This window comes from Bidens hawaiensis, unplaced genomic scaffold, assembly GCF_021521415.1.
Source record: "Bidens hawaiensis isolate Kalapana, Puna unplaced genomic scaffold, B.hawaiensis_p1.1 tig00021201_1, whole genome shotgun sequence".
NCBI classification, from domain to species: domain Eukaryota; kingdom Viridiplantae; phylum Streptophyta; class Magnoliopsida; order Asterales; family Asteraceae; genus Bidens; species Bidens hawaiensis.
Genome location: NW_027493285.1, coordinates 18,353 through 30,189, shown reverse-complemented (window position 1 = coordinate 30,189; position 11,837 = coordinate 18,353). Strand labels below are relative to the sequence as shown.

At 33.8% G+C, this 11,837-nt stretch overlaps 1 protein-coding gene across 1 annotated transcript; it reads right to left on the bottom strand.

The window, feature by feature from the left end:
* Positions 1–555: 555 nt before the first annotated feature.
* Positions 556–4,731, bottom strand: LOC143563026 (putative glucose-6-phosphate 1-epimerase). The gene is made up of 9 exons (XM_077050670.1): positions 4,609–4,731; positions 3,579–3,910; positions 3,421–3,495; positions 2,826–2,882; positions 2,579–2,742; positions 2,006–2,140; positions 1,811–1,913; positions 1,610–1,709; positions 556–1,031 (listed from the first exon to the last, which is right to left on the bottom strand). The coding sequence occupies exons 2-9, from the start codon at positions 3,687–3,689 to the stop codon at positions 844–846; spliced, it is 933 nt and encodes a 310-aa protein (XP_076906785.1). The 5' UTR covers positions 3,690–3,910; positions 4,609–4,731; the 3' UTR covers positions 556–843.
* Positions 4,732–11,837: the final 7,106 nt, after the last annotated feature.

Here is an 11,837-nt window from a genome sequence, read left to right as displayed (position 1 = left end):
ATAGAGATTAGAGATAGACGTTGCTTTATTGTACGGAGAGAAAAAACGACACAAACCACTAGAGTTGTATCGTTTTAGTTGAATAACAAAGAGATATCTTGGCATCCAATTTACGATCATCTAACACATACTCTGAATTGTGTGTTCATCAAGATATGTGCGAGCATGGACGAACCTACTATAGAGGGTGTGGGACAAACCCTATAGTTTTTTTTATACATAACGTATATTACAGTTTTCTTTACCCACCCTAGCGATTTTTGAACACCATCCCGAGTTTTTTTTTTTTTTTAATTTAGTTAGAAAATATCAATGGTCTTTTTTTTAATTTAATTAGAAAATATCAATGCATACATGCCACATTTGAAGAAACAAATCAAAAGGTAAAACAAAAATAAGAATCAAGTTCAATTATAACTTTTATTTTATCTTTTGATTTGTTTCTTCAAATGTGGCATGCATACATTGATATTTTCTAATTAAATTAAAAAAAAAGCATTATAATTTTCTAATTAAATTGAAAAAAACTGCTATAAAGAAGACCAAACATTAATATATAAAATTATAAGTATAAATCCTTGTTTATAAAACCAACAAGAACTATAGAATCCCTTGCCTTCCTATAAATAACCAAATTGTTTCACACTACAGCCCGACTAAACTCGAATCTTTAACACGCGTCAAGATAACATTTTTGGTGCATCCTTAAAAGAAAAAAACATATGTCACCATCCTAAACATAGATTACACGATGCTTAAACGCGCCTAACATCTACTTGCATATTCAAAACAGAATATTGAACCCGAAAAGATTATCTTATTAAGAGGCATCTCAACTGAAAATCAGAGATCCTCACTGCAAAAACTCGATGGCACAGCAGTAATTTCCAAACGACCCGTCCATTCTTCACCTGGTTTCAAAGTAATCGGCTTCTCGATTGCTGCACCGTCCACACATAGCATTTGCTTGTACTCGTCGTCTCCAAAATCGGGCATCGCTTTTGACTTCTTGTCCCATGGATTCCACACCACTAGAATTGTAGAGATCACAACAAAAAATGTTATCTTGAATGCAAAAATTAATAAAATATAAAAAGGGTGTTATTTGACTTTTGTGGTCAACTATAGAAAGTTTCAACTTCAAATTATTGGAAAAATATGATGATAAAACTAAGCTTTAAAAAATAAATTTCAGAAAGAATTATGTTGGTTTTAACTTTTAAACTTGTAAAGAGATTGACATTGATTTTGTATTAAAAAAGTAGTCAGTTTGACCTAAAAAAGTCAAAGGATGCATCTGTTTCTATGGAAACTCGGTTAATTTGTCAAAAATGACACGAAATATGTCAAGGACTACGAGTCAAAGATACGTCGTTTTGCTCAACGAAAGAAAAAAGTACAGCATGTTTGACTTTTGTGGTCAACCGACAAAGTTTGTACTTCAAATACGCATCCTTTAGATATTTGAGAAAACTTAAAAACTATGTGAAATTTTTATGACAGCCGTCACTAGAAAAATGCGGTCCTTAATTTGACAATGAAATTTGACAAGTTCGACCTAAATTGTCAAAGGCAGCATGGAGAATATAAACATAAGATAATTACTTACCAACATCAGGTAGCCCTTCCTTTCTTATCACATATGTACGCTTCCTTTCGTGATCAAGTACCGCAATGCAATTAGGAGAACTAAGATAAACACGATCAATCTGAAACAAACAATCAATCCTTTTAAAAAAAACTAATCCTTATAATAAACTTTAATATATAGATTATTAATGAAAAGTTTGAAATTGTCCTAAAAAGTTACCTCGGATTCAAAAGTAATAGCATCTCCTTGTTCGGTAAACCGCTCTCGCTTACAAAGGTTGTCAAAGTAGTCCATTGTTTCTAGCCCTTCAACCCTCACTTCACTGTGAATCACAAAAGCCATTTTTAATAAAGAAATTATCAAAGATTAGTAAAATATTAAAACTAATGAAAAACAAAATGTGTAGGTCCATACCTAATGTCGGAAACCGAGAGATACGAGTGATAAGCAAAAGAGAAACTAAACGGTTTCCCGTTAACGTTCCTAATGCGAGATATCAACGTCAAGTTTCCATCCATCCCAAGGGAGACTCTAAGCCGAAACTCGAAGCTGTGGAGAACATTTTTTTATACTAGTCAGCACTTACTGGTAACGGGTTAAAACTCACAAAACTAAAAAAAATTTGCTTAAAAGGAAGCATGTCAAAACTAATTGGTAACGGGTCAAGATTTATAAAACTGAAATATATTAGCTTTGAAGGAAACGGGTCAAAACTTATTGGTAACGGGTCAACATCTACAAAACTAAAATATATTAGCTTTAAAAGAAACGGCTAAAACGATTTAAAAGCCAAGAAATCTTTACAACCTCTTAAATTGCTATATCTTTAATTGAATCATTACTTTTCTAAATTTCACCTTATTGAACCGAAACAAAGAAACCGAATAAGAAATCCCCATTTGGGTAATAATACTTTTGAGATGATTTAAAGCATTGCTGTTATGCTTATTGGATAAAAGCTGACACGAATCGAGGCAAACGTAGAACCTGTGTGGCCAAAACTTAAGATCTTCTTCAGATGGTTTTAGCAGCAAATCAACAAAAGATTTTCCGTTGGAATCATTGGATGGAAGTGTCGGTGGGTCATCATCAACCGCCCAAATTTTGTTTCTTGCAAACCCGTGTTGCTCAAGTGAGTCACAGTTACCAAACTACATCAAGATGAATAATAATAAATGCATCAGTGTATTATGCTTGTTGATCATAGGCAAATGCACGGGAATCATCGACGTACCTGAGGAAAACAAATTGGAATACCTCCTCGCATTGCCTTCGGGGGCTTAAGAATCCCCTAAAATTGTCAAATATTAATAATTATGCAGGTAAAAATGTCCTACAAGTTGAATATTTAACTGAAAATAAAACAAGTCAACATTTCACAATATTTAAGTGTTCTTATTTATTTAAAAAATTGGATCATTATTTTAATAAACAGTTTTGTAATTATATCTAGTAGTTTTATTATAAACGAATCTACACGACTAAAAGAATGAACAAGAAACCATACTGCATACTTGTTATGGCCAGAACCCGTTTTAACCTGTAAGATTAAGTGTTTGCAACTTCCTAAAGTGTTAAAAGATCATTATCTGAATGATAATCTTTTTAATCAAATTTAATATATTAAATACTTATGAAACTAATAAACCTAATATGTTTTCATAGCTTTGAATCTAACCATGATGTTATAAATCTAATTTATTAACGATTAGCCAGTTATAAATCACGTCCAACCTTTGAACCGATTAACGACTTGGCAAACAAAAAGAAGTAAAATCCAAATGAATTCTTGAAAATTTACAACAAAAAATAATGGAAAAAGACCACACCTTGCTACTCGAAAACAGAAGTTCTTCGCCTCTTTCATTTCTCCATGAAATCACTTGACCACCATGCAAGCTAACCTGCAAAAATAAACAAACACAACGACTGATTAACACAAAACTTTCTATAACTAAACAAAAATTTATGTATTTACAAAACTAACCCTAGCTGAACTGCCTTGTGGATTCCGAAGCACGATTTGCTCGATTCCATTCCAATCCTTTATTGTTTCAAGTGCCAACCTGGAATCCCAAACCGCTGCAGAGTGTCCCATTTCCTAATCTGTTTTCAAAAATCCCTACTCACACTTTTCGAGTATGAACACCGAAATCATTCAAAAGCTGGTCCCAAGTGTCAACTTAGAAAAATATTTTTGTGATCTTGTGTTCAAAATCTTTAAAATCCTGGACAAATTATTCCGCTTTTCGCATAAATAGACCCTCAAAATATTCCATCACATCGGTTTTCAAGATTGAAGGCTTCTGTTCATACCACCTAGAGAAAGGATAAGATTAACAAAAGTCAAGATTTTGATGCAAGAATCTACCTAATATTCAAACCCAAAAGATTCAACAAAGTTTTCAAACAAAAGCAACAAATTTAGTCTATAACAAGCAAAAACACATGTTGTTGCAAAATTCATCCATCGTTTTCAGAAGACGAGTCCGCATTAAGGTTTCAAGACTTTATTCCTAAAAATGCTAACTTTAATTAAATACAAACCACAAAATGATAGATACATCATACATGATCTTACACCTAAATTTTAACAATAAATAAAACTTCAAAGATTACCCCCTTGATGGAAACACATCAACAACAACAAATTATCAACCTTTACAAAAAACCGGCATTCGGGAAACACGAAAGCTTAAAAATTTCTTCCAATTTTAAAACTTAAAGCATAAAAAAGATTGCAACTTTCACCAACACTTTCATATAAAAACATTCAATGAACAAAACCCAGATCCCCAAATTGAATAAAAACCTCAAATTTCAATTCCAAGACAAAATCTTTAATTACCCATTAGGGTTTCTCATCATCCCCAATTCAAGAAAACAAATCTTGAAACTAAATCTATGGAAACAAGAACAGTAAACAAGCAAACTATGAAATCTAAACAAGACCCATATGAAGAAATAAGAAATAGAATGAAAAATGAACAAGATTTATTAATTTACTCAATACTCACATTGATGGTTTTCAGATGTGTTGTAACCGCTTGGAATAGAGAATTTAAGAAGCTTTTAAAAGTTTCAGGGGTTTTGTTTTTGTTTTTGCTTTAAAAGCTAGACAAGAAGAGAATAAAGAAACATGGGCCAAGAATGAAAACATGTGCAATTAATTAATATTAAATATTAATATTAAAATTTTATTTAAGTGAATGAGTAAATCTTGAAAGTTTCAATTTTTATGTGCTTGGGAAAGAGGAAAGGAAGGGTGTGATCAAGAATTTAGGGGTGTAAATGAGCGGAGCTCGAGCTTGAATATTAGCTTGGTTTGTTTCATTTCGAACTATGTTTTTAATGTCTCGAACTCGGCTTGCAAGTCATTGTTCAAGCTCGTGTTTAGCTTATGCTCAACCTGTTTGTTGTTTATTAATTAATTTATGTAAACTTTTAATTATTTTTATATGTTTTGAGAAAACCTTAACGAGCTTAAACTTGACTCGAGCTCGTATGTAGTACCTTAACAAGCTAAAGCTCGGCTCAAACTCAGTCGTGGAGTGTGAAATAAATACATGGAAGTCCAAAGGAGTTTAAATTTAAACATACGCTAGGCTCAGTGAGTCTAAACGATCTTTCCATACAAAGCCCAAACTTGATAATTAAACAAGATCTATTTGAGGTTTGGGCTAAGCACGGACTTAATAAAGCTCAGCTCATTTCGAGCCTTTAATTGATTAGATCTTATGTAGCTCATGGATGGCTTAGTTCCTTTATACCCCTAATCTAGAGTTAAAAAGGAAATTCAGGAATACAAATATTTGCATTTGAATATTTCTCTTTTTATATACTAAAACATCGTTCTTTTAATGAATAAATTACATTAAATTCGTTTCTGACCGGGCTTAAACCCAAAATCTTAAAGGAAACAACAACGCTCTAACACAACTTATAACACATAACTTAAATGACTTCACTGATTGAACCAAACCCTCCACCCAACTAAAAAGACATTGAATTTGTTAGAATGTAAATTATATATACAAGGGGGTAGTTTATTTATTTAATTGCTTTTTATTTAAATTTTTAGGGAGGTAAGGAGGTTGGTACTTGATAGGATGGCAAATGGGCCTAGAAAATTATGATAGATTGTCAAGATGTTCGCTTTGAGCCTTCTTCTATCACATAAATACATTAACACCCCTTTGTTTTTTTCTCAAGGTGGTCCTTAAAGTCACGAGTAATTCATAAAGCCTCTAATTAGGCAAGTTTTGCCCGTAGCCTCAAAAACTTAACGTCGTCATTGCGTATTATGAGTAGTTAATATGTTAGCGCGTTTATTGACGCAAAATACACTTTGGCTCTCAATCATTTACATGGCTATATATGATGTAAATACGTATAAAATCGGTATGCCTAACGAGGTAAGTACATATAAAATCTGTTTTTTTAGAACGGCGACTTTATTTAGCCTACCGCACTCTTCAAATTTGGGGAGCCCCGATGCCCCACTCTGGCCAGACTATGTTGTCTTAACCAGGCCCACGCTGGCTTCAGAATTTGGCGTGGGCATTCCCCAGGAAACCATACCGTCGATTGCCACTTGACAATCGTTGTGCCACCACAAGAGCAGAACTCTCTAGCGTAACACACGGTGGGACGAAAACCCAGGTGGATTCAGGATTCAAACTGACAACATTTGCACAAGGCCTAGCTCAAATCCTTCATTGCCAATATCCACCCAAATATGACACAAGTGAGATTTGAACTTAAGTCTCCACTGGAGAACCCAAGCATCCTACACTAGACCATAAGTGAGGGATATATTCTTGGGAATAATATGTTCTTTTTATTATGATAAGTAATAAAATAATAATGATGATACTATTTTTATTCTTTAATTAGTACAATATTGTATACAAAAAGAATAATAAATATTAAGATACAAATTTGTATATTATTTGGAATCGATATCTTCGACTGGAACTCTAATTGTGCCTTTTTGTAGTAAATTTGGCTGCAAGAATGAACAAACTACTCATATACATTGGTGGCTAAAGATTTGTGTCCAACTTAAGACTCTTAAAATGGATTTTGAGTATCCCACGGGAGAAATTGTTTATCTCTCAAGATACAACAGCTGAAACATTATGTGTTGTAGGAGATGGCTCATGCGCCCAGGGCTGCCCTAAGTTAATGGTACTTTGGTGTTTATGGAAAAATCGAAGCGGTGAAGGTGTTTGAACTAAGTAAAGACCACCTCACCATTGCAATAAAATATAGCTAGAGGTTTTCTCTCAAAATGTATGTACAAACTCGTTTCGTGTGTATTTTCCAAATGAACCGTTTTGATCATTTTATAGTTACCCAAAGAGAAACCAAAACTGCCAATTTAATATTTGTGATAAACAAGCAGTGAAACTAATACTGAGTAGTTACAGTTAAGACCTAGCTACAACACAGGGTCACGAACAATGGGAACTGCCACGTTAGTGGTAACCATGCCATGATTCAAGCAATACAAATGTGACTCTTTAAGTGGTTCGCGGCGAAGAAAAATGCAAAGTCTTGTGGTAGTTATTGCGAATGAGCAAGCAGGGGCATCATCAAGTTGTCACATTGGACCCACGCCACGCACACATGTGTGAGTTAGGATGCGTAGCACACTATAGTTCCCACTAATGTTTGTTTTAAAGAAAATAATATGCAACGAGTGTTATTTTTTATACACCACTCCAAGTTTTGTCATTAATTCATCATAGACGACACACATCGTTAAAGACATATTAAACTTCCTAACACATGCTCAAAGATGAGTTAGATGAAGACATTTTTGAAATTCTAAAGTTTGGGGGACAAAAATGGAATCTCTTTCAAAAGTAGGTTCATCTTGAGAATATTCTCGTCATCTTACCTATGTGGGATAAGTTCAATCAGTTTCTTTCAACTTTTCGTAGCTTTAGTTGTTTCAAACACACAACTTTGAACATCAATATCTCATTTATCTTAGTTCCGCTTTATACACATTTTGGTTAATTGAGAAACTTTCAAATTGTAACAATGATAATTATTCTTGTCCAAATCAATGAAAATTCAATATTTTTCACTAAGTTTTTCCAACATGCAATATTCATGGGTGAAGAGGTAGGTCCCAGCAGAGCCCAGTTGGACCCGCAAGACTCACCTTAAACAGGGACGTCTGCGCAGAGACCAACTGGATCCGCAGGACCAACCATGCTCAGAGACGTGACGTCCTTACGCGCAGTACGCAAGCTGGTCCCGCAGGAAAAGCCTCCCAATGGTGAAGGACTCCGCCTGTCCCCGCAGCCTCGGATACAAGCCATTAGGGAAGGCCACCCGCGCAGCATGGCTACACGCACAAGGCACTTAGCTCTCGATCACAGTGTCACCTGAAGGAATGAGCAAAGCCGGGAGCAATCCCGCACAGAGGCGGGAGGGGGAATACTCCCGCCCAAATAAGCCAGTCTGTATACTGAAGGATCTTTTACTGTACCTGACGAGGTATGGGCGAAAGATCTGATCAGAGATACGACAGCTCACTGATACAGTATGGCGAGCAGCATGCTCCTGTACTGTATCACTATTAGCCGCTGCCTACTCACCAACTACTGTCATACCACGTGCGTAGCCGGCAGTTGGTGGAAAGGGAATAGTATACAGCAGGCCTGGTCACTATCAGCCGCTGCCTACCCACCAACTACCAGCAAGGCACGTGCGTAGGCTACTGTTGATGAACAGGAACACTGTTGCAGCTGGCCATACCTCCTTGGAAACCTACCTTCGGCTATAAATACCCCAAATGGTATGATCATCTAAACACATTACATTATCTTATATCATCATAATATACCTGATATCTGCTCTAGCAATCTTTTAATATACTTTTATATTTAAAGAGCAATCTAGTCTGATTCTCACGCCGGAGGGTGGTCACAAGGAGGAACCCCCCCCCCCCCCTTCTCAGTGACGAGCTCACGGTGTCTGTTTTGCAGGTTATCAGAAGAACCATCTTCCAAGGGTCTAACCCCTCGTGGGAAACAGCTATCCAACCCCCAGGTTACCAGTAATCTGTCCGGGGTCCGGTTAGTGTTTCTTCAATGGGGTAGCGTAGATTCATCTTACTTTTTATAAATGGAAAAAGAGACATAAGTCACGCATTCGAGCAATAGCCTTTGCCTTTCTTCGCTATGTAAATAGAGGGCCGGAGGAAGAAGTGCCAGAACCTCAACAAGATTTTTTAAGGATATAGTTCACTTATGGATAAGTTGGATCAGATTTAAAGACGTGTAAGCAATTTTGATTGAAAATTTTACAATACACTATATGTGGTGTGGAATTGGTTGTCATGTTGATGGAATGAAATGAAAATGAAAGTTTGAATGAATGGATTATTTTTGAATGATAAGATCTTACGGATTCAAATGATTATGACTCATTCACTCATACTATCTTTAGTGAAATACAAACTCACCAACTTTTATCGCACACTTATATGATATTTGTGTAACTTTTGGTTTTAGAAAAACTTACTAAAGCAGTCTCTGCTAGAACTTAGCAAGACAACTTATAGAAACCGATCGACTATGAGGTGGAGACAATGCTCTTTATATACGGTCCCAAGCACCCATGTATGTATGCATATTCTTTAGCCTCACTTCATCTAGGTCATTATGCAGTATAGGGTCTAGTTTGTTTTTCAGATTATTAATGAGGACCTAATTTGTATTTCAGTTGATTAGTGAGGACCTAATTTGTTTTTGACCAACAAGGTTTGCTTGTTTTGAATTGGGTTTATTATTATTATTATTATTATTATTATTATTATTATTATTATTATTATTATTATTATTATTATTATTATTATTATTATTATTATTATTAGTTTCAACTTTCAATTTTCAAGTTTATAACCCGCCTGAATAAATCTAAAATATTTTCTGACGTATATGTTAAGAACAAAATAATTATTGAATGATTCAAATTTGTTTTATACCCTAATATTATAATAAAATTGCAACTATATTTAGATTTTTTAGCTTTTATGCTAAACTTTAGCCAACCAAATTCAAAAGAGGGTTTTAAGGAATGTCATAGGACCGCTTATTATTTGATTGAATCGAACTTTTACATTTGTTTGTTTGATTTGAGTTCAAACGATTCGTGTCCGTTCATTTATTAAGCTTTTTATGTCTCCGTAAGTAATTCAGGTGATAAAATGGTGTATTTTTCAACCAAGTAGTTGTAGGTTTAAATATTACATAGTGCATATGTAATTACTTTAGGAGTAGACGTATAATAGAGAGGGTGTGTTCGTCGGTCAGATAAAGACTTAAGCTTTTGATGAAAGTGTATTAAATGTAGAACACCTGTCATAAGTTAAATTGATTTAGCGAAACAATAAAATTAAACCAAATGTCGGAGTGGAATGTTAAGGAACCAAAAGCCTTTATTCCTACTTTCTTCTCTTATGTGCCTAATCATAAAACTTAATACCAAAGGGCATTTGATCTAATAGTATCTAGCGACATAATAGATGATTTCTTTCTTTGAAAGGTGATGGTTGAAATCACGTACTAGATTTGTTAGGTGGATTTAGGAGTAAAATTAAATATCAGCCGTAAAAGTTTTCACATAGTTTTTTGGTAACTTTCTCGGGCATATATATGTGGGCCTTATGCATGACTTTGTTAAATGTTCATTATGGCCTAAGCCGGGCTTTATTACTGTCCACGGTCATGGTCACAACCATGGCCAGAGTCATGACTTATATTCTGTCACTTTTTTTTTGTTACACTTAACATAATATAAAATATTTTCACCTTAAAAACTAAAACCCTAGCCACTTAATCACTATGATTTTACCATCAACATGGACAACACACGTCTCACCACCAACATGAATAACCTTTTTGTAACGGTATACTTAAATAAACTAAACAAGTTGAATTACTTAACAAAGCGTATCACCGGCATATCACACCGTCGGCAATGCCCATCACCGACAGATTGAGCCACCAATGATAGTCCTTTCTTATTCATATGTAGTGATTATAACAAGTCGTCATCATGGGTTCACATGCATGACATGCCTTCTTGAACAACATACTAACAGCAGTACAATCCTCATTATAAACTGAAATCCAAACAAGGGACCAAAATCATGGTAAAGTCCCAAATCACTGAAGTACGGGTGTGATTTCTAGTACTCAATCACGAAATAATATAAACCATGTATGCATTTTTTTTTTCTGATTTTATTTCTTTCTCTGTATGTATAAAATAACAAAATCACATAAGTTTTGTGACACTAATACACTCGTGTCATTTATAGAAGTCGAACGTAGTATGCGCTCGTATTCCAAAACTAATGCAACATGTGTAATATCTATACTCTTTAATAAAAGCTACAAGTTTCATCACTTGTCATTCCCACTTAAACCCCACCAATATTAATAAATTTATAATAATATTTACCATTCTTAAATTCATGCTTCAAAAACTATTAATTAAATATTTACTTCCTATTATTTTAGAGAATATTTTAAATTTATAATCATCTCTTATTAAAAAAAAGTTATTCTAAGATATATACATTTACTGAAACTTAAATTTAAAGTTTTAACTATACATTTGTGTATTCATCAAATTTTGCCAAATATAAAAACAAATATAACCTTGTTTCATATCTCCCATACCGGTTAATACAAATAATAATTCAAATTGAACAAATCTTTACTTTGTAAATAGTATATATATCGGGTGCCATATACAAATTTTTAAACTTTTATCGCTAGCATTCTCTGCACAATCAGGATTCTGAAGGTCTAATTAAATTAATAACAAAAATGTATGTTTTAATGTATAAATTCTCTTATGACATATTCAAATAATAAGGTATACTACTACAAACTAATTAACATTTATTATTTATAACTTTTCTAAGAAAGTTAAATGATACAAATTTTAAGGCTATTTTATTGCTTTTTGGTTTATTTAATTTATGTTAAAAATTGAAAACCCTTCAGAAAATAAAGTGTATTGTTCATTTTAAAATTGTTGTAAAGATTATCGTACAATGATTGTACACTAACATTGTTTGATAGGTTTATTGTTTCGTGTATATCGATTATTATTGAAATATAATATTTTCATAAATTACTCGTGTAGTATATGAGTCTCAAACTAGTCATATAGACAGGGAACATGAAAATTTTGGATAAATACTAAGCAAAAG

Coding starts and splice junctions, on each gene's coding strand:
- LOC143563026 (XM_077050670.1), bottom strand. CDS start 3,689: ATGGGACACTCTGCAGCGGTTTGGGATTCCAGGTTGGCACTTGAAACA. Junction 3,496..3,578: donor CACAAGGCAGTTCAGCTAGG/GTTAGTTTTGTA, acceptor TTATTTTTGCAG/GTTAGCTTGCATGGTGGTCA. Junction 2,883..3,420: donor TTCTGTTTTCGAGTAGCAAG/GTGTGGTCTTTT, acceptor TGACAATTTTAG/GGGATTCTTAAGCCCCCGAA.